The sequence below is a fragment of the Caenorhabditis remanei genome, chromosome I, assembly GCF_010183535.1.
Source record: "Caenorhabditis remanei strain PX506 chromosome I, whole genome shotgun sequence".
Lineage (NCBI taxonomy): Eukaryota > Metazoa > Nematoda > Chromadorea > Rhabditida > Rhabditidae > Caenorhabditis > Caenorhabditis remanei.
In genome coordinates this window covers 1791388-1813686 of record NC_071328.1, presented here as the reverse complement: position 1 = coordinate 1813686, position 22299 = coordinate 1791388, and the positions used below count along the sequence as shown (strand labels likewise).

At 38.5% G+C, this 22299-nt stretch overlaps 3 protein-coding genes across 3 annotated transcripts; 1 reads left to right on the top strand and 2 right to left on the bottom strand.

The window, feature by feature from the left end:
• Positions 1-446: 446 nt before the first annotated feature.
• GCK72_000244 (uncharacterized protein) lies at positions 447-4100 on the bottom strand (the record flags this gene model as incomplete). The annotated part of the gene is made up of 5 exons (XM_053722357.1): positions 447-745; positions 1328-1505; positions 3481-3706; positions 3781-3935; positions 4005-4100. The coding sequence occupies 5 exons, from the start codon at positions 4098-4100 to the stop codon at positions 447-449; spliced, it is 954 nt and encodes a 317-aa protein (XP_053591002.1).
• Positions 4101-4514: 414 nt separating this feature from the next.
• Positions 4515-6586, top strand: GCK72_000243 (uncharacterized protein; the record flags this gene model as incomplete). The annotated part of the gene is made up of 3 exons (XM_003094081.2): positions 4515-4614; positions 4658-4727; positions 6238-6586. 3 exons carry the CDS (start codon positions 4515-4517, stop codon positions 6584-6586), a joined length of 519 nt encoding a protein of 172 aa, XP_003094129.1.
• Positions 6587-7305: 719 nt separating this feature from the next.
• On the bottom strand, positions 7306-11968 carry GCK72_000242 (uncharacterized protein; the record flags this gene model as incomplete). Its single annotated transcript, XM_053722356.1, has 6 exons — positions 7306-7521; positions 7745-7840; positions 8504-8891; positions 10319-10464; positions 10518-10705; positions 11869-11968. 6 exons carry the CDS (start codon positions 11966-11968, stop codon positions 7306-7308), a joined length of 1134 nt encoding a protein of 377 aa, XP_053591001.1.
• Positions 11969-22299: the final 10331 nt, after the last annotated feature.

Sequence of the window (22299 nt, the reverse complement as noted above, 5' to 3'; positions counted from 1 at the left end):
AAGGAGGTCACTTTTTGTGTTGCAAATTATATTTTCACTCATAAATTGTTGTTTTTCGTCCATTTTTTCACTAAAAATTCGGAAAAACTTGAGATTTTCGGTTTAAAACTTCTTAAATATCAAATTTTCGCCAATTTTCTGAATAAAAGTACTTTAAAAACACTATTTTCATCTAAAAATGAGAAAAACGCTAGAATTTGAACTGAAAACGCAGTTTGACTGAAAAAATTATTTTGGCGGTGGAAAAACCAAAAAAAAAGTGCAAGCGCGCTCCCTTGCACTCGTCCGTGTACTCCTCTCGGAGAAGGTGTAGAAATAGCTTTTTTGAGATTTTTACAGCTAAAAGAGGCGAAATTATCGAGAAAAATGGCAAAAATAATAAAAAAGAACACGTTTTTTGATTAAAACTCTTGAAAACCGTAACAAATATGAGAAAATGACACAAATTAGGGGATAGAATCGGATGTGGATGGTTCATCATCAGTAGCAGCCGTCGCATTCTGATTGTGTTCATCGAGTTCGACTTCCGCTCCGACTTCTGGAATTCCGTGAAAACGAGTGCGAAGTGGATCGACGAATAGTTGAGTGGTGGAGAGAAGATTCGGTGGATAATCCTGTTCAACCAATCGATAATCACCCATTTGACATTCGGTGAACAGTCCAGTGAGGATCGCCTTTTCAGAGTCTGGAATGGTCGCCGCCTCGTCTTCAATTGAATCCAACACTCGAAGAACCACCGCCGCTTCTGGAAATTCAATTTTTCACCGAAAATGTGAACATTTTTGATGATTTTTCGATTAATTCTGAATTAATTTTTTTTTAATTCGAAAAAATTTGAAATTTTTTTCTGAAGGCTGAAAATAAGAATTTTTGAGTGATTTCAAGTGTAAAATCTGATTATTTTACTTTAAAATCTTCCGAATCTTCTTTTTTTTCCAATAACAACTGATTTTGACAAGAAATGAAAGGAGAAATGGGTATTTGAATCTGAAAAATCTAATTTTTACAAAAATTTCGATTTTCTGGCTTTCCGGATGTCCCAAAACTAGTTTTAGTCCTCCTTTTTCAGATTTAAATCTCCGGAACTCAAAAGATTTGTTCAAAAATCATTCAAAATGTCCATTTTTCACTTATTTTCGTTTCAAAATCAGTCGTTTTATGACTAAAATTGTCATTTTTCTGTGTATTTCTTGCAAATTTCACCTTACAACACAGGTTTTAAGAACGGCCACCGCTTCGGGAAAACATATTTTGGAATTGCGGAAATTTCAAGATTTTCAGTGATTTTAGGCAAAACATTCGTTAAAATGACTAAATTTTTACGAACCAAGTTCATTGAGTGCAGGCATCTGCTCTTCCAACACAGAGCACGCCTTCATAAACTGATAAATGAGAGGCCATCTGAGATTCTGAGTGTCCGATGGTGTCGCACGGGCGGTATGCATATCTGTCACACGGATGTCCTCTACCATCTTTGACTCCAATGCGAACTGTTCGAATACTTTCTGAAAATAACTTTTTTGGGACGTTTTTGAGGGAAATTAGATGAAAATTTGAATTTATAAAAGTGTATTATTAGCAGCCCACGCCATCTTACACCTGCGCCCCATTGCAATCGAGAGAGTATCGGCAAGAGAGACGCAGAGTTTTTTCTCGCGCCGACACTGATTTTCAATATTTTGACCTATTTTTGCATAATTCTCACTCGGAAATTTGCAATTTTTAAATTAAAACTTGTGAAAATAGATCAAAAATGATGAAAATCTGTTTCGCGCCAGGAAAAAACTCTGCGTCGATACTCTCTCGTTTGCAGTGGGGCGCAGTTGTAACGAAAATGCTCTGCTAATAGCACAGCACGCTTATTACAACCGCGCTCTACCGAAACCGAAGAAAATTGTGTGCAAAATTGAGAGACTCAGAGAAAAAGAGACATTTTTCAAGGGCATTTCGGTGGAGCGAACTATGCCGAACAAATATTCGTTTGAGTTAATTTCCAAAATGAATTCTACACTAAAAATGCGATTTTTGTGTGGAAATTTTGTCTAAAACATCATAAGTTCTTACAAGTGCGCTCCACCGAAATTCCCTTGAAAATGTCTCTTTTTCTCTGCGTCTCTCAATTTCGCACACACTTTTCTCGCGGTTTCGGTAGAGCGCGGTTGTAAGAAGCGTGTCATCATCAAAATTACCATTTTCAGACTAAAATTGACTTTCAATTGGAGAAAAATGACTAGAAACTGATTTTGACAACGTTTCTCCTTCAAAATCGGTGAATTTTCTATGAAAAAGACGGTTTTTAGCTGGAAAACTCGGTTTTTGACTCATTTTCAGTTAGTTTCAGCTATTTTTCCAGAAAAATTGTGTTTTAGATCAAATTTTTATTGTCAAAAAAGCGGGTTCGTGGAAAGTCGAGCGGAAAATTGGAAATTGAAAATTTAAAAAAAAACCGTCGAAAAAAGGGTTTTAAACCAGGAAAATCTGCGTTTTGACCGTTTTTTGCACTGAAAATGTGAAGAAAGTAATGGAAAAATGAATTTCAAAGCCTAAAATCGTATTTTAGGGGTTTCAATGACGAAAATTGCGATTTTGGACATGTTTCAGCTCAAAAATCGCCCTTGAATCACGGCAAATCATGAAAAACCAACATTTTGACATATCGAACGCCGTTTTGGATCATTTTTTGGATTTTTTTTTTCGCTAGCGAAAATGACGATTTTGGACACGTTTTTGCTCAGAGATTGGTCCTGAATCACGCTGAATCATAAAAAACTATGAAAAACCAACATTGAACGCAGTTTTTCCACCCCAGCATCGTTTTGGAGCATTTTTGGCTCCTCATGACGATTTTTGTGAAAAACTCGGTATTAATCACAAATTTTGTGTTAAATCGTTGATTTTTGACTTTGCAGAGCTGGTGGAGCTCAAATTTGCAACTTTCTGCGTTTCAGATTAGAAAAGTTAGCGAAAAGTTGAATTTTCAGCCGTTTTTATGATAAAAATTAGCCAAAATTGTCATTTCCGACTCCGAAAATAGTTGATTTGAACCCGAAAAGAAGCGTTTCACGGTTTCAGAAATAAATTTTGAGCTTTTTGTCGATTTTGACACGGTTTTCTCATCAAAACGGCTGAAAATTCAACTTTTTGCCAACTTTTTTCTATTGAAACGCTCAAAATCGCAAAGTTGAGCTGCGATGCCAAAAAAATGCCGCTTTTTTCATTGAAAATCACGTTTTGAAGCTTTTTTGGCTCGTCAGGACGTATGTTTCCCAATTTTCGGCTCAAAGTTCTTATTTTTTGGCTCAAAATTATCATTTTTTCTTAAAATTCTCATATTTGGCTCAAATTTCTCGTTTTCGGCTTAAAATTATCTCTTTTTGGCTAAAAATGATCTATTTTGACTCAAAATTTTCATTTTTTGGCTCAAAATGTTAATTTTTGGCTCAAATTCCTCAATTTTCGGCTCGAAATGCGGATATTCACCTCCATCACATCTCTCATCGGATTAAAATGTTTCATAATGGACGATTGATGATGAGTGATCACTTGTCCCATAATATGACTCCAATTCTCATTTGGATCCACATCAGAATTCTCGGGCGGTACGATATTTCGATATCCCATTTTAATCCACTTCTTTTTATACTCCTCTGGCAGAGTTATCTCCTTATGCTCCTTGATGATCTCACGGATTTCGTCGATTTTCACTCTAAAATTCAATTTTTTCTCAAAACAATCGAATTTTTTCTGGAAAAATCGATAATTCCAGATAGTTCCACCCACTTAATCTCTTCACACGTCCTCTTCTTCACCATATTTCTATGAATATAATTAATGGCCACTGGCTTCGTGCCGTACTTGATAACACCGTCCAGAAGACTGTACAACTCCTCGCTCGTCCAATTTCCACCATTAAAACTTCGTCCGTCGTTTAGAATCTGTGAGAAATCAATTTTTGAATGTATTTTTACCCGAAAAATCAAAAAATCCGGTCAAAAACTGCCTACTCTATCCAACGGAGAGGGCTCCTCGACTTCCTCATCACCGGCAAGCTCAAACTCGAGCGAGCTGCCTGCAATGTCTTCTGGCAAGTCTTCAGACATTTCTTATCAATCTGAAATACTGAAAATTTGGAAAAAATCGCGAAAAAATGGATATAAATCGAAAAAAATCGGAGCGGAATATCGGAGTGTCGTTTGACGGCGAAAATAAGCCATTTTTCGCCCATTTTCACTCGATTTCCACCGGTTTCAATGATTTTTTCACGATTTTAATCGATATTAGTAAAAATTTCGTAAAAAATCGCTCCAGAACCTCCAAAAATTGGATAAAAATCGAAAAAAATAAAAAATAAATCAGTGTGGATTTACGGTAAACAACACGCGCTAGCGGAATATCGGAGTGTCGTTTGAGCAAGTCGCCGGCGAAAATTATTTATTTTTCGCATTTTCCACCGATTTTTATGAAATTTTCGCGATTTTTAATGGAATTTTTTGGATTTTTAGGTAGAACCGAAGATGAAGTTGGCTCTGAGACTTCTCCGACCGGCCGCCAATCAGAATATCAAGACGCCGAAGCTTTGGCAAGATCCGGTGCTCGGATACTTTGAGACTCACGGTATTTCGCGAGTTTTGCCATCGAAATTATCGATTTTTTGCAGGAAAAACCGAATTCTTGCCAGGACATGAGTATAATTTGAGCGACGAGGAGAAGAAGGCGGTTTTGTGGAGGTAAACTTGGAAAATGGGGAAAATCGAGCGGAAAATTGAAGATTGGTGGATTTCCGCGGAAATTCGTTGAGTAGACGGGTTTTAAACCTGGAAAATTGAATTTCTCTCAGTTTTTAGGTAGAAAATGTGAAGAAAATCGTGGAAAAATTAATTTCGAGGCCTTTTCCGCATTTTAGGATTTTCACTAGCGAAAATGGCGATTTTGGACACATTTTGGCGCAGAAATCGCTCTAGAATCACACGAAACCATTAAAAACCAACGTCGGACACAATTTTTCGGTTCCAGCGCCGTTTTAAAGCATTTTTGGCTCGTTTTGCTGAAAATGGCGAATTTGACCAGTTTTTTCTCATCAAAACGGCTCAAAATCGAACTTTTTGCCAATTTTTTTGTGTTAAACCGCGGAAAATTACAAATTTGAGCACCAATGCCTGAAAAACAGAATTTTCCATCAACAAACCGATCGTAGTTTCGAATTTTTGAATTTCCAGCTGAAAATCTAATAAAAACATGCATTACTGTGCTTTTTAAAGCTTTTTTTGCAAAAATGGCAGCATTGGACAGGAAATTAAGTACTTTTATGCTTCTTTCAGCTCGAAACGCGGAATTTTTCAGTGGTAGAGCTTTTTTTGTGCTATATTGAGCAAAATTACTGTATATACACTCTACGACTAGAAAATTTGGATTTTCGCGTTGAAAAAGGCTGAAAAATATTCAATTTTTCGCTAAAAACAGCTAAAAAATTGTTCGTTTCGCTCTCGAAAAACTACCTTGCTGGCTTATTTTCAACTTAAATCAGAGAATCGAGCTTCTAGTTTGTCAATATCTCTAATTTCCTTCCCAATTCCCTCAAAATAGACATTTTGAGCTTTTTGGAGTCGGGGTGTCGGAAATGACTCATTTTTCTCTTTCGAAGCGTCTCAAAATCGAACTTTTTGCCAACGTTTCTGTGTTTTAACGCAGAAAATAGCAAATTTGAGGTCTACAAAGCCGAAAAAAACTCAATTTTCTGTCCAAAGCTGCTATGAGCTGGTTTTTTGCCAAAAAACCCACATTTTCCTTTAAAAAAATCAGAAAATTGGCTTTCTTGGACCTCGAAGGTTCAATATCTCCATACTTGTCAACCGGGCCGACACGGGCCGGCTCATAACTCGCGTCAAAATGAATATTATGAGCTGAAATATATACCAAAATGTAGATCTCGACGAGTTCTATGTCCGTGACCTACTACGGGCCGGATGGCTATTCGTTAATGTGTCGCGGGCCAGGAAAAAGTGCCAAAAAACGCGAAAATGGCCAAAAAAGGCATTCTAGTCCGGCCCGCGGCATATTAACGAATAGCCATCCGGCCCGTAGTAGCTCACGGGCATTGAACTCGTCGAGATCTACATTTTGGTATCTTTTTCAGTTCATAATATTCATTTTGACGCGAGTTATGAGCCGGCCCGGTTGACAAGTATGAATATCTCTAATTTTCTTCCCAAATCCCTCAAATTCCTTCATTTTTTCCAGATACCGTGTGAAGGAGATCCTCAAAAAGGAGTATCTCCGCCGCGAGTACGACCCTCACAGCTTCAAATACAAAGAGGGCGTGACAATGGATCCAGCAATGTTCCGTTGGTATTCGGCCGACATGACTCAGGCGGAGTTCTTCCGTTTCACACCACGTACCGTCTTTCTCTACGTCGGCACCGTATTCGCCCTCTTCTATATCTACACTCGTTTGATGTTCGTCCCGATGGACAAATCGAATGAGGCGTGTCTCGACGGAAAGATTCTCTGGTGGGATCGTCAACAGGGAAGAACTCTTCAGACTGGAGGATCCGGACTCTTCGCTCCGACTATTGGAATCGATTTTTAAGGATTTTAAGCGAATTTTTCTACGCCGTTTTTCTAGTTTCAAGCAACAATTTCTTTCTTTTAACTTTAATTTTCTGTTTCTGTAGTTGCCACTTGTCGATAAAAAATCAGATTTAAAAAGTTTAGTTTTCAAAATTTTAGGGTTTTTACTAATGCAAACGCGCTCCAATCGAAAAGTCGGTTTCAAAACACTGCTGGAATGAAAAGGAAAATCCTGGAATGAAAGGGAAATTTGGGGAAAATAGAGCTTGTCACAAAAATTCGATTGGAGCGTATTTGCACTTCCGCTCGAAAGGCATAGTGCAAATGCGCCCCAATCGAACTTTGTGAAAATACGATTAGAGCGCTGTTGTACTGGACTACCACGCTCTGCATCTGCGCTCCATCGCACTTTCAATTAATAGAGCGCACTTACATACTTAAAAAATCAAATTTATTAATACAAAAATCCAAAAAATCACACACGTAAGCAAGAAAAAAAGTTTGAAACTTAAAAATAAAGAGGCCTGGAGGGGGAGGAGGAGTTCAATGGAATTGATAAGGAGCTTTCACAGAAAATTGGTATTTCAGTGCAAACGCGCTCTAATCGGGATTTCACCAAAAATCACGATTAGAGCGCGTTTGCCACTGGACTATCACGCTCTGAGAGCCCGTTGGAATTTTGAAATTTTGAAATGAATAGGGAAACCGTAAATTTTTTTGAAATCAAAATAAAAAAAATCAATAATATCTGCTCGACTGCAACACATCCAACTCCTTCTTATGATTCTGTCTCCGGATGACTAACGCCGTGGAGACGACCGTCAGAGAGACGATTGTGATGAGAAGGAGTGGGAGGACGGGGAGTAGAAGACGTGGTACACAAAATGGCGACGGCGCCAGAAGGCCACGGTCAGCAGGGTCTAGGACGAGCAGTTCTGATGTGGCCACGTCGATCTGGAATTCAGAAATTTGAAAATTCGAGAAAAAAATCTGTCAAAAAATTCGCTGCCCCCCTTGTGGTGGAGGTGCTTTTATCACAACCCTCCACCACAGATTATCAGTGACGCTCGTGTGGCGCAGGCGGTAGAAGAGCCGCCCGCAACCCGGAGGGTCAGGGGTTGGAGTTTTGCGTCTCGCCAAACTTTTTTTTCTTTTTTTTTTGTATTTTTATTCTCACCTCATAATCACTCTTATCCGATGGCGACTCTCTTTTTGTTCGATTCCCGGCATCGTCCACACTTTCCAGGAACTTTTTGACACCACAACTTGGAGGCTGAAAGGTAATTTTTTTTTAAATTCTTTAACTTTTTTTTTTCAGATTTTTAAAGGGAAAAATCTCGATTTTCAGCGATTTTCGTTAAAAATAAATGTGATTTTCAGAATCAGCGTGTTCAAAAGTGTCTATACACAAGTTTTCGCGGAATTTCAAATTTTTGGACCGCGACGCGCACGCGTCGCGGTCCTCATCATGTTTTCAATGTATTTAGTAGTTTTCCGACTATTTCTGACACGCAGAATCCAAAAATCATAGTTATTTTCTGCAGAAACTTCCAGAAATCGAGATATTTCACTTTGAAAATTTGAAAAAAATTGAACTTTTTTTTCAGATTTTTAAAGTGAAAATCTCGATTTTCAGCGATTTTTGTTAAAAATAAATGTGATTTTCAGAACCAGCGTGTTCAAAAGTGTCTATTCACTAATTTTCGGGAAATTTCGAATAGCAAAAAAAATTTCGACCGCGACGCGCGCCCAGCGAAAAACGACGCACACGCGTCGCGTTCCAAAAATTTGAAATTACGTGAAAAATGGTGTATAGACACTTTCGAATATGCTGATTCTGAAAATCGCATTTATTTTTGACGAAAATTGCTGAAAATCGAGATATTTCGTTTTGAAAATTTGAAAAAATTCAAAAAAAAATTTCGTCAACGCTTACCGTAACCTCCTGACACATGCCCATCTGTTTCTGGCACAACCTTATCTGACACGTAAAATAGAGTTGATTCGAGTCGGCGTACTTGAATACTTGACTGGACGCATGGGCCCGCATAAGCGACGCGTCATACGACAACTCGCTGAGCAGGAACGGATCGGTGGCGCATCCGTCGAAATCGACGACCGCGTGATCCTCACCGTCGCCATCCGTCACAAAACACTTTTTGACGAGCATTCCCATGTCTGCCGGTGTACACTCCCACACGTGGAATACGGTATCTCCGACGTTGGCGTAGGTGAGGGTGGGGCCGTTCGGACCGTCACGACGCACGGAATACTCGCATTTTGGCATTTGCATACTGTCGGAGAGTTCGGTGGTTGGGATCATGCTGGAAATAAATTTTAGAGGTAATTTAAGAAGCTTTTAGCGCTAAAAATCGAAAAATTTACGCGTAACGTCGAAAAGTTTTTTAAATTTTTCGGAGTTGCGTTGCGTGTGCGTTGCGGCTTTTATTAAAAGATACGAAAGCACTCAGCCAAGTCTTTTTGGCACTGTGCCAACCGCTGTGCGACGGAGCGCGTTTAAGCGAACCTACGCTTCGCACTCCTGTGTTAGCACTGAAATTTCTCGAAATTTTTCTGACCAAAATTTCTGAAAATTGGCTCAAATATAGAAAAATACATTTTCTATAAGAATATGCAAAAAAATTTTAAAAATTATCGAATAATTTTTGAAATATCGCTCAAAGTTGCAATTTGCGATTTTTTGCACTATCAAATGCAATATTTGCACGCACTACCACGAAAAAACTAGTACGAAAAGCTGAAAATTGGCTGAAATATGAAAGAAAATGTGCTCTATCAGATTTTTCAAAAAAAAAATTAACAGTTTATCGATTTTTCACCAAGCTAGACCTCAAAAAGTATAAAGCAGATGCACCATGTTTCTGTGCATTGCTCAATATCTCGAAAACCAGTCGGTCAACTTCAAATTATTTGAAGATTTTTGGATTCCGTACGTTTTAATTAGTATTTGTACAAAATTCCTGCTGTTTTTGTCGATTTTTAAAAAAGAGAAAAAATTCGAATTTTTTTCAATTTTTTCTGAAAAGTCGAGTCTTGACACTTTCAGACACGCTGATTCTAAAAAAAATAGCCAATTCTAGTTGAAACTCCTGGAAATCCTGGAAAAACGGATATTTCACTTTAAAAATTCAAAAAATGCAAAAAAAAGTTTTTGAAAATTTTCAGATTTTTAAGTTGAAATATCTCGATTTTCAGCAATTTTCGCTGAAAATAAATGTTATTTTCAGAATCAGCGTATTTTTAAGTGTCTATACACTAATTTTCGCGGAATTTCAAAATGCAAAAAAATTTGGACCGCGACGCGGCGCCGCGTCGCGGTACTAATAACTTTTTGCACAATGTAACTAATTATTCTGTTTTCCGACTAATTCTAACATGCTGATTTCAAAAATGATAGTTATTTTTCACAGAAACTTCTAGAAATCGAGATTTTTAGTTTTGAAAAAAAAAACTTAAAACTTAAATATCTCAATTTTCAGAAGTTTTTGCGGAAAATCGGAAAATCATTATGATTTTTGAAATCAGCGTGTCTGAAATAGTCGAAAGGCAATATAATACATCAAAATCACAATTTAAAAAATTTTTGGGCCGCAACGCGGCGCGCGTCGCGGACCAATTTTTTTGCATTTTGAAATTCCGTAAAAACTGGTGTATAGACACTTTCGAACACGCTGATTCCAAAAATCACATTTATTTTCGACGAAAATTGCTGGAATTCGCGCTAACCCACCTAACATCAATATTCTGCGTGACAATCTCATCAGGCTCCATATAGAAGCATTTCACATGGAACGCCCGATCGTTTTTCGTAATAAAACCAGCCGGATGGAATGACACAATGACAGTAACCATAAAGTTGACGCCTCGTGGGTTGGCCTAGAAAATGCATTTTTTCTACAAAAAATCGATAATTCTTCCACGTCACTAACCGATCGTAACCGTTGCATTCCGCACTTCCCGAGTGGGAGTGAATAGGAATTGGTTCCATTGTTCGCATAGCTCTGTCGACACGACTTATCCTTCGCGCGTCCCTTGACGAAGATGTTCCCGCGGAATGGTTTCGAAGTGACTATATCCAATGCCAAGTCGTTCTCCGCGCATATTACCTTCGGTGTACCTGACAATTTATGAGATGAGATTTATTACCCTTTTCCGAAACACATTTTGTTTTTTTTATTTGAAATCTTGGAGGTCACCTTGACAATCAAAAACCACGAAAAAAACGAAAAACACCGCGCTTCTCTACGCCCTGCGACTTCTTTCTTTTGTCTGCGCCCATGGCGCAGCGGGTTGCGCTTTTGCTTGTCACCCGTGGGGTCTGGGGTTCAATCCCCGCCTGGGGGACACACTTTTTTGTTTTTTTTAATTTGAAATTTTGGAGGTCCTGAGCCGGTTTTTGATGATTGTAAGGTTGTACACCCGCTCAACTTCACAATTTTCGAGGGAAACTCAGAAAACGCACTAATTTTTGCGGTTACGGTAGTTCTTGAGTTCTTGTAAGATTTTCGAAATGGTGAGGTTGTAAACGCGCTCTACTTTACAGTATTTTTTGAATTTTCAAAAATTTTTGAGTTTAACGACAAAATGCACGGGACTACTATAGTTAATGTGTGCCAAATCTTACGAAAAAATGCACAAAAACTTGAACTTCCAGCTAGTTTCAATAGTAATTATGCAAATACGCTCTACCGCAATTTCACAGATTTCCCACAAATCCTTTCATCCTTCTCGACCTTCACACACACACGCTTTGTCTCAATTAATGACAATTATCAATAGGGCGCACTTTGTGATCCTCCTGACCTCATTCTCTTGTTGCCGCCTATTAAACGAACCAAAAAAAACAATAGAGAAAAAGTGTCCGACATGAGGAATAATTAAGAGATAAGCCGGGAGAACATGTACTCCCCGCAAAAACAAAAAAAACCAAAAATCTTGAGTTTCTGTGCATTTTTTCATAAAGTGCAGTAGAGCGCGTTTGCAATCTCATTGTACGAAACGGAAATCGGAAATTCTGAAATTTCCGTCGAAAAACTACCGTAACCCCAAAGAAGGTTGCTCACACGTTTTACAGAAACTACAGTAACCGAAAATTTTCGAAAAAACAATTAACGCACTTCCAAAATCTACCGTAACCCCTACAGTAACCAGTTTACAAAACTACCGTAACCCTGTGCAGGCTACAGTAACCCTAACGTTGAAAAGTGATTTTCAACTTCACGTTTTCATAACGCTACAGTACCCCATTCAACCTCCTAACTACAGTAACCCATGACTCACCAATTATCGAATTATCAATATAATTGATCACTTTCGTCTGTCCAATCACTGTCTCCAATAGTGTTGTGCAGCAAACGAGTAGTCCTAACCTTAGCAGCATTTCTGGAAAAAAAGTTTTCAGGGAAAAAATTTTAAGGGGAAAATTTTACGGTAAAAAAATTTTTTTGAGTTTTTTTTTCAAAATGAATTTTCGAAATGAGTGGTGTCACCATGGGGTACCAGGTATACTAAATTAAACTGCTCAGTCGTGTTCTCCCTGTCCCCCCCCTTAAGTGGGCGGAGCCTCCGCGGTAACTAGTACGGAGGGAAAGGGGGGCGGTACAATCCCGAGACACAATAAGGGGGGGGGGGGGGGATCATCGCTTCTCAATTAAGCTGCGGGGCGATGGCCGCGAGGAGAAAACTTTTTAGTAAGAAGAAGAAGAAGTACATATTCATTCGGGAAACAAAAAAAAAGAGTTTCTGGGTAAAGGTCAAACCAGCAGAGAGAGGATGAACAGAGGAGGCGGATGGATAATTACATGGGGGGAATCGAGAATAGGTCAATTGAGATGTGAGGCAAAGCTCGACGACGACGTAATGATGACGGAACATCTGCTAGGAGAGAAAAAGAATTGTGGAGCCAGGAAGCCTTGGAAAATAACGGGACAGCTTGAGATCCCGTCACGGATTTGGGTTTAGTGAAATTGACTGAATTTGAACACTTGTAAGTTGGTCAGGTTTTGATCAAATGTTCCAAATTTTAGTTTTTCTGGTAGAACAAGTCTGAATCTTCATTTTTGTAGTTAAAAACTTTTCAATAGTTCCGCCCACTTTTGAGATATGTGCCTTTAAAGACATCAAGCTAAAACACTACATTCCGTAGGTTGCGTTAATATTATTGTAGCTGAGGAAGTGTGCATTTGCGCTATGATGAACTTTGTGTTTTTTGGTAGATCAAATCATGGCCACCATTTTTGCAGTTGACAATTTTCTTCTAGCTATTCACGCTTTAGAGATATGCGTCTTTAAAGATTCCAGAGTTTTTGGATTTTAGTGAAAATTGGTAAACTTTGACCTGTCCCATTGGTGCCACTTTATGTTCCAAGTGTCCCAAATTTATATTTATCTTGTAGATCAAATCTAGATCTTCAAAACTACTAAATACCCAGGAAAATTTCAAAAAATTGCGCTTAAAATTTTTTTTGGGAATTTTAGTGAAATTGACTGAATTTGAAGACTTGTAAGTTGGTCAGTTTTTGACCAAATGTTCCAAATTTATATTTTTCTGGTAGATCAAAAATCGGGCTACATTTTTGCAGTTGACAACTTTCTTCTAGCTATTCACGCTTTTGAGATATGCGCCTTTAAAGATTCCAGATTTTTCGGATTTTTAGTAAAATTGAGTAAATTTTGAAGTTTTGTAACTTTGTTAGTTTTAGTCCAAATTGTTTAAATTCACATTTTTCTGATAGATCAAAAATAGGACTTCGTTTTTGTAGTTGACAATTTTTGGATAGCCACTTTTGAGACACGCGTCTTTGAAGATTGTCCTCTCTCCTCTTCCAGTGCAAGCTCATTTTTCGCCCGTTACCTTATTTCCAATTTCCCTCTTTTACCGCTAATTCTATCATCCAGCAGATGTTTGTAATTGTTATGTACTTTATATGTTTCCGTCTGTCACCCCTTTCAAAGGAGAGAGAGAGGGAAAGAGGCGCAGACAGCTAGACACTCTAGCTTCTCTACGTCTCTCCCCCTCCCTCTAGGGGGCTATCTTTAAAAGCGCATATCTCGAAAGCATAAACAGCTATCGAAACGTTGTCAACTACAAAAATGTAGCCCTATTTTTGATCTACAAGAAAAATCAAATATCGGAACATTTGGTCAAAAACTGACTTACTTACAAAGCTTCAAAGTTAGTCGATTTCACTGAAAATCTGAAAATCAGGAATCTTCGAAGACGCATATCTCAAAAGCGTGAATAGTTAGAAGAAAATTGCAAACTACAAAAATGTAGTCCCGGTTTTGATCTACAAGAATAATATAATTTTGGGACAGTTGGGACAAAAAATGACACCAAGGGGACATGTCAAAGTCGGAAACCTACTTTTCCCTCTCCCGACTCCAAGTACAAATACAGGTCAATCGAAAGTCCTTTTTTTCAATTATTCGTCGGGCGGGACGGGTTCATCGATCATTGGTCTGGTCGCAAGGTGTCACACAAACCATTACTCTCTCCATGTACCCCCGCCATTGCGTAATTACTCTGGCGTCTTACGTCGATTCGAAGAGCCCTTTTCCAAAAAAAAAAAGTGAGTGAAGATGAACTTTTCCAAGCGAGTAGAGTAGGTCAAATGGTTTCGGGTAATTAAGTAATTTACATTTTTAATTGCATGTTTTCTTTTCAAATGTTGGTATTGAAGGTGAGAAGAAATGTGAAAGTTCATATGACATTGATGTGTGGTCAGGTAGAAATGATGGTGTGGTGGCCTAGGAAACCAAATTTCGAAAAGTTAGGCCACCAGGTGAATGGTCTAGAAAGCATGTTGAAAACCCTATTCAAACACTAAAAACTATTAAATACCAGGAAAAACCGAATTTCAAAAAATTGCGCCTTCAAAATTTTTTAAAGTGAAATTGACTGATTTTGAAGACTTGTAAGTTAGTCAGTTTTTGACCAAATGCTCCAAATTTATATTTTTCTGGTAGATCAAATTTAGGGCTTCATTTTTGTAGTTGACAACTTTTTGATAGCTCCGCCCACTTTTGAGTTATGCGCCTTTAAAGATACCTTCCCTTTTTCAACACTCTTTCTCGCCCCTCAATCTTTAAAGGCGCATATCTCGAAAGTGGGCGGAGCTATCAGAAAATTGTTAACTACAAAAATGTAGTCCCTTTTTTGATCTACAAGAAAAGCACAAATTTAAAACATTTGGTCAAAAACTGGCAAACTTACAAGTCTTCAAAGTTGACCATTTTCACTGAAAATCCAAAAAATCTAAAATTTTTAAAGGCGCATATCTCAAAAGTGGGCGGAGCTATCAGAAAATTTTTAACTACAAAACTGTAGCCCTATTTTTGATCTACCAGAAAAACCTAAATATGAAGCATTTGGTCAAAAACTGATAAACTTAAAAGTGAGTCAATTTTGCCAAAGTTTTTTTTAAAGTGGTCCTATATTTGATCTACAAGAAAATACCAATTTCCCTCAAAACTACAGTATGACATAATCCGTTCTAAAAACTTTCGCTTCATAAAAAGTGGTGTCACGTCTCCATCTCAATTCAATAGGCGATGCGTAGATCAAACACAAAAACTTTCACGTCTTCTTCAATCTCTTCCGGGCGGTCTGTTAGATTTGCGTGTGTGGCCTCTCTAACTATGCGTCGAATAACAAATAAATATTAGTTTGAGGATGTCATTAGGGGGGTCACTACGAATCGCTTCATATCAATCAAATTATTCTTTTTAGAAAAAAAAGGAAAGAGGGGAAAACATATTAATAGTGAAACAGGAAGGATGGTGTTTTGAATGAAAATCGATACAAAAAAAAGAGAATTTTTTAAAATTAAATTTCAAATAAAAATATTTATGTCTATTATCACGGCACACACTTCTAGCAATTGCGCTCTACCGAAACTTAAGAAAATAGTGTGGGCATCTCAAAGTCTCTCATTTTTGCACACTATTTTTTTGGATTTCGGTAGAGCGCAATTGCTAGAAGTGTGTGCCGTGATAATACATGTTTTTATGGAATGGCAATTCGAGGTGAAACGGGCCGAAAAATATTCGAATCTTCTAGAATAAAAAGATATGAGAGAGCACAGAAGAGAACTGGGATGAAAATTGACAAGAAATGGGATGGGATGGGGGGAAATATCGCAGATTTTGTATCTAGAAAATGTGTGGGGGGAACCCGTGTGATAATGGTGGAGACAAATGGACAAAGAAATTATATAAATGCCGTGGAGATATGGAGCTGGAGACTGTAGACGATCGTAGAGGAGGAGCTAGCTAGTGACGTCGGTATTTTTCCTGGAAAAAATATATGAAAAATTGGATTTTTCTGGCTAAAAATCACATTTTTAGATCAAAACATTACATTTTTACTTTAAAATTGCTAAAAATCTAATTTTTCTAATCGGTAACTCGTTTTTCATGCCATTTTCAGCCGAAAATCCAATTTTTCTCTGTCGATATTTTTCATGGAAAAAGGGAAAATGAAATCGGTTTTTTTCGGAACTGAAAGAAACATGAAAGAATAAAGTTTTTGATTTTCACTCAAAAACTCAAGTTTAACGCGTCAAAGGTGCGCCAGAAAAGCCGGGGGCGCCTGCGACGCGTTTTTCGTTCATATTTCGGTCGAAATTTTGATTTTTAGCACATTTTCAGCCGAATTTTCGAATTTTTTTGGTCATTTTTCACCATTTTTTCAATCAATTTTTGAGAAAATCCGAAAACCTGCTTTTCAGCACGAAAATCTAGTTTTTGACCTAAAAATTCCGAAAAAATTGAAAATTTGGGCATAGCTTCCGCCTACGCGTGACTAAACGCGCTCTATTGATAAACCCAATGAAATCGTTCACAGGTTTATCATTAGAGCGCATTTGCCACTGTCTTATTTTCAGTCTGTGTGTGTATGTGCTATTCTAGATGTCCTATTACAGCGATTTTAGCCAATTTCAGCCAATTTGAACCGATTTTCAGCCGATTTCAGCCAATTTCAACCGATTTAAACCGATTTTCAGACGATTTTAGCCGATTTTCAGCCAATTTCAACTAATTTCAGCCAATTTCAGCCAATTTCAGCCAATTTCAGCCAATTTCAGCCAATTTCAGCTAATTTCAGCCAATTTCAACCGATTCAAATCAATTTTCAACCGATTTTCAACCAATTTTCAGCCGGTTTCCACCAATTTCATCCATTTTCAACCAATTTTCAGCCGATTTTCAGACGATTTTCAACCGATTTAAACCGATTTTCATCCAATTCCAACCGATTTAAACCGATTTCAGCCGATTTCAATAGATTTTCAGACGATTTTTAAACCGATTTTCTGCCGATTTCAACAGATTTAAACCAATATTCAGCCAATTTCAGCTGATTTCAGCCAATTTCAACCGATTTTCAGCCGATTTTCAGCCCATTTCAGCCGATTTCAATCGATTTCAGCCGATTTCCAACCGATTTCTACCGATTTCAGCCAATTTCAGCCAATTTCAGCCAATTTCAGCCAATTTCAACCGATTTTCAGCCGATTTTCAACCGATTTCAGCCAATTTCAGCCAATTTCAGCCAATGTTCAGCCGATTTTCAACTGATTTCCGCCAATTTCAGCCGATTTTCAATCGATTTCAGCCGATTTTCAACCGATTTCAGCCAATTTCTACCGATTTCAGCCAATTTCAGCCAATTTCAGCCAATTTCAGCCAATTTCAACCGATTTTCAGCCGATTTTCAACCGATTTCAGCCAATTTCAGCCAATTTCAGCCAATGTTCAGCCGATTTTCAACTGATTTCCGCCAATTTCAGCCGATTTTCAATCGATTTCAGCCGATTTTCAATCGATTTCAGCCGATTTTCAACCGATTTCAGCCAATTTCAGCCAATTTCAGCCAATGTTCAGCCGATTTTCAACTGATTTCCGCCAATTTCAGCCAATTTCAGCCAATTTTCAGCCAATTTTCAGCCGATTTCAGCCGATTTTCAATAGATTTGCAATCGATTTTCAACCGATTTCAGCCAATTTCAGCCAATTTTCAGACGATTTCGATCGATTTGCAATCGATTTTCAATAGATTTCAGCCGATTTTCAACCGATTTCAGCCAATTTCAGCCAATTTCAGCCAATGTTCAGCCGATTTTCAACTGATTTCCGCCAATTTCAGCCGATTTTCAATCGATTTCAGCCGATTTTCAACCGATTTCAGCCAATTTCAGCCAATTTCAGCCAATTTCAACCGATTTCAGCCAATTTTCAGCCAATTTCAGCCAATTTCAGCCAATTTCAACCGATTTTCATCCGATTTCAGCCAATTTCAGCCAATTTCAGCCAATTTTCAGCCAATTTTCAGCCGATTTCAGCCGATTTTCAATAGATTTGCAATCGATTTTCAACCGATTTCAGCCAATTTCAGCCAATTTTCAGACGATTTCGATCGATTTGCAATCGATTTTCAGCCGATTTTCATCCGATTTCAGCCAATTTTCATCCGATTTCAGCCAATTTCAACCGATTTTCAGTCGATTTCAACCGTTTTCAGCCGGTTTCAGCCGATTGTCAGCCAATTTCAACCGATTTTCAGACGATTTTCAGCCGATTTCTGCCGATTTCAATCGTTTTTCAGCCGATTTCAGTCAATTTCAGCCGATTTTCAGCCAATTTCAGCCAATTTCAACCGACTTTCAGCCGATTTCAACCGATTTCAGCCGATTCTCAGCCGATTTCAGCCATTTTCAGCCAATTTCAACCGATTTTCAGCCGATTTCAGCCGATTTTCAGCCAATTTAAGCCAATTTCAGCCAATTTTCATCCAATTTTTACCTTCTGATGATCCCTACTCCCACTACTCGTTCCCTCTCCATGATCCTTCCGCTTCTCTCCTCGATTCTTTTGATCTTTCTGATCCTTTTCTCCATGATTCTTAGAATGATGATGATGGTGATGATGATGATGATTCTTATGCTTATCCGACGTAATACTCCGATATCTATCGGCCATTTCGCCGGGCTCTCGAAGTGTGAATTTGCACAGGAATATCCACAGATAATTGTACCATTTTCGAATGTTCGTCTTCGGTTTTTTCTTTATTAATGTCTCCAGATTGTCGAGGAACGAGTCGCCGAGTCGAGTCAAGTATTTGGCTTCGTCCGCCTGATTTTTCGATTCTTGCGCTTCTTTTAGCTTCTTCATGTACTTATGGACAGGCATACACAGTTTCACGCATTCTGAAAAAATAATGAGAATATTGAGGGGGACTAGTTTTCGGTTTCTAGGCCATGGCCGAGATTTTGCGAAAGTTAGGCTATCGAGAGGGCTTTTAGACCACAATTTCGTAGATTTTGTAAAAGAAAAAGTCGAGGACTAGTTTTACACAAATTTGGGATTCTAGGCCATGTTTTCATAGTGTGAAATCGCTTGATTTTGGCTCATGGCCGGGGTACTAGTTTTGTGTTTCTAGGCCATGGACAAATTCTCTATGCTCGGCGAATTTTCGCAAAAAGTTAGGCCATGGCGATAGATATTTCGAAAAAGATGGTCAGGGACTAGTTTTCCATAAGTTTGGGATTCTGGGCCATTTCATTGTTGACCTGTGGGGGACTAGTTTTGGATTTCTAGGCCACGACCGAGTTTTTGCAAAAGTTAGGCCACCAATAGTGATTCTAGACCGCGATTTGGTAGTGATTTCGACGAAGAAGGTCGGGGAAAAACCCAAAACTAGTCTCCCTGATGGTGGCCGAGATTTTGCAAGAGTTAGGCCACCAAGAGGTCAGGGACTAGTTTTACATAAATTTGGGATCCTAGGCCACCTCGTTATTGACATGTTGGGGGACTAGTTTTGGATTTCTAGGCCACGACCGAGATTTTGCAAGAGTTAGGCCACCAAGAGGTCAGGGACTAGTTTTACATAAATTTGGGATCCTAGGCCACCATGAGATTTCCCATTTGAAAATTGGTGACAGGGACTAGTTCTTTTCTTGGGTTTCTAGACCATGTCTTCGTGGAATGGTGGCCGAGTTTTCGCAAAAGTTAGGCCATCAAAATTTTTCGAAGCTTAAAAAAGCGATTTGTTAGTGAGAAGGTCGGGGGACTAGTTTCGCATAAATTTGGGATTCTAGGCCATATCTTCAGCTATATCTTAAGTGGCCGAGTTTTTGCAAAAGCTAGGCCATCAATGTTTTTAACCATTTTAAGCGATTTTTGATGTTTTTTCACTATTTTTTCCGCGTAAAACTCGAAAAAATCACTTTTTTCGCTAGTTTTTTGCCTACCTAAGAACGGTTTAGCACTGCTATCCTCGAGAGCTCCTCCATAAAGTGATTTATCGATTGTGAGCAGTGCCAACTGATCCTTGAGACTACTGTGATTCCTCTCTTCTCTCTTCTCTTTTTTCTTCTTTTCAGACGTTTCCGGTGTCGACGCCACGTGGTTCGTGTGCTTCTTTTTCTGTAACTATTAGGGAAATTGTATTGAAATTCATATTTTTTAAATTTTCAGCAAAAATGACCTTCAAAACCAACAAGATATTATACAATAGCGAAAAATTGGGCAAAAATCGATAATTTTTAGCGAAAAATGTTGTTTTTGGACAGAAAAAAACGTTTTAAAAAGTAAAAATGGAGGATTTTGAGTCAAAAAACAATCAAAAACGGTCACTTTCGAGCATTTTTGAATGACGCGTCAAAGGTGCGCCAGAAATTGTCTGGGGCGCCAGCGACGCTTTTTTCGATCATTTTTTGGTCAAAAATTTGATTTTTAGCACATTTTCAGCCGAATTTTCGAGTTTTTCATCGATTTTCTCCAAATTTTCGAGAAAATCCGCAAACCTGCTTTTCAACACAAAAATCAAGTTTTTAACTCAAAAATTCAAAAAAAAAATTGAAAATTTGGGCATAGCTTCCGCCTACGCGTGACTAAACGCGCTCTATTGATAAACCCAATGAACTCGTTCACAGGTTTATCATTGGAGCGCATTTGTCACTGTCTTATTTTTACTGAAATTTTTCAGTCTGTGTGTGTATGTCTAGTCAATTTCAACCGATTTGTCACTTTTGAGTATTCTTGAATAACACGTCAAAGGTGCGCCAGAAATTGTCTGGGGCGCCTGCGACGCGTTTTTCGATCATTTTTTGCTCAAAATGAGCGGTTTTTGCTTAAAATTAGCGGTTTTTTTGCAGAAAATTGGCGATTTTTGCTCAAAATCAGACGTTTTTGCTCAAAATTAGCGGTTTTTTGCTCATCTTTGGGTCATTTTCTTCCAATTTTTCGGTCATTTTTACCTTTTCCAACGGCCCCACAGAAGCCGCTGGCTCCTCGGCCTTCCTCTTCCTCTCCTTCGACGACGTGACCGTCTTATTCCCCTTGCCCATCAACTTCAACAAATAATCAACTCTTTGCTGTAAATTCTTTCCCTGCGGCTTCTTCGTCTTATCCTTTATAAAGATCTTATCAGCCAGACCGAGTGTCGGATCCATTTTAATCGCCTCCCAACTACCGTATCCATATTTCCAGACACCCCACAGAAGGGCTCCGTCGTCAACCCACTGCCAATCGACGTCCCATCCTTTTTGGGGTTTCGCGTGCTTCGGCGGTTTGAACGACGTCTTATTGGCATCTGATTTCAGGGCGTCGTGAAGTGGTTTCAGCTCCGCGTGACTTCGTTCGATTTGTTTTAGATTCACGTCGCACGTGTGGAATTTGAATTTCCGCTCAGCGTCCTGGAATACAGGTGGGATTCAGCGGGTGGCCGAAGTATTGACGAGCGGGTTTTCTAGGCCAAACTTTTTTTTTCGAGATTTTGGAAAAAAGGCCACGAACTAGTTTTCCATAAATTTTGGATTCTAGGCCACCATGCGATTTCCTATTTGAAAATTGAAGACGGGGACTAGTTTTTTCTTGAGTTTCTAGGCCATGTCCTCATACTGAAAAAAAAAACGTTTTCCGGGTTTTTTTGCCAAATTTATGCTCGAACCATAAAAAAAACCGAACAACTGATTGATTTTTCAGCTAAAATTAATACAAAACCATTAGAATGGCCTAACTTTTCATATTTGGAGGTTTCTAGACCATCCACGTTGCTGTGGCCTAACTTTCTCATTCAAAAGATTCCTAGGCCACACCGATTCAAAATTCAAGGGGTGGCCTAGTTTTTCAAATAAGGCGTTTTCTAGTCCATCAATCTGAAATTCTCAAAATAGACGAGAAAAGGCTGTTTAGCGCTGTAATAATTTAATTATTTGAAAAACTAGGCCACCCCTCGAATTTTGAATCGGTGTGGCCTAGGAATCCCCACAGAAGGCCACAGCAAGGTAGATGGCCTAGAAACTTCCAAATAAGAGAAGTTAGGCCATTATAATGGTTTTAAAGTGTATTTTTGTGAAAATCTCAGGAAAAAAAGCCTAGTTTTGGCTCAGTGGCCTAGAAACCCTAAGTTAGGCCATGACTCGAAAAAATCAGTTTTTTCGAATTTCAGTGGTCTAGATGGTTTAAAACAGTGAAAAACAGGTTTTCAAACTCAATTTTTCAAATCGTGGCCTAATTTTCCAAATTTCCGATTCCCTAGGCCACCTCTAGAATTTTGAATCGGTGTGGCCTAGGAATCCCCACAGAAGGCCACAGCAATGTGGATGGTCTAGAAATCTCCAAATAAGAGAAGTTAGGCCATTCTAATGGTTTTTTATTTTTGTGAAAATCTCAGAAAAAAAGCCTAGTTTTGGCTCAGTGGCCTAG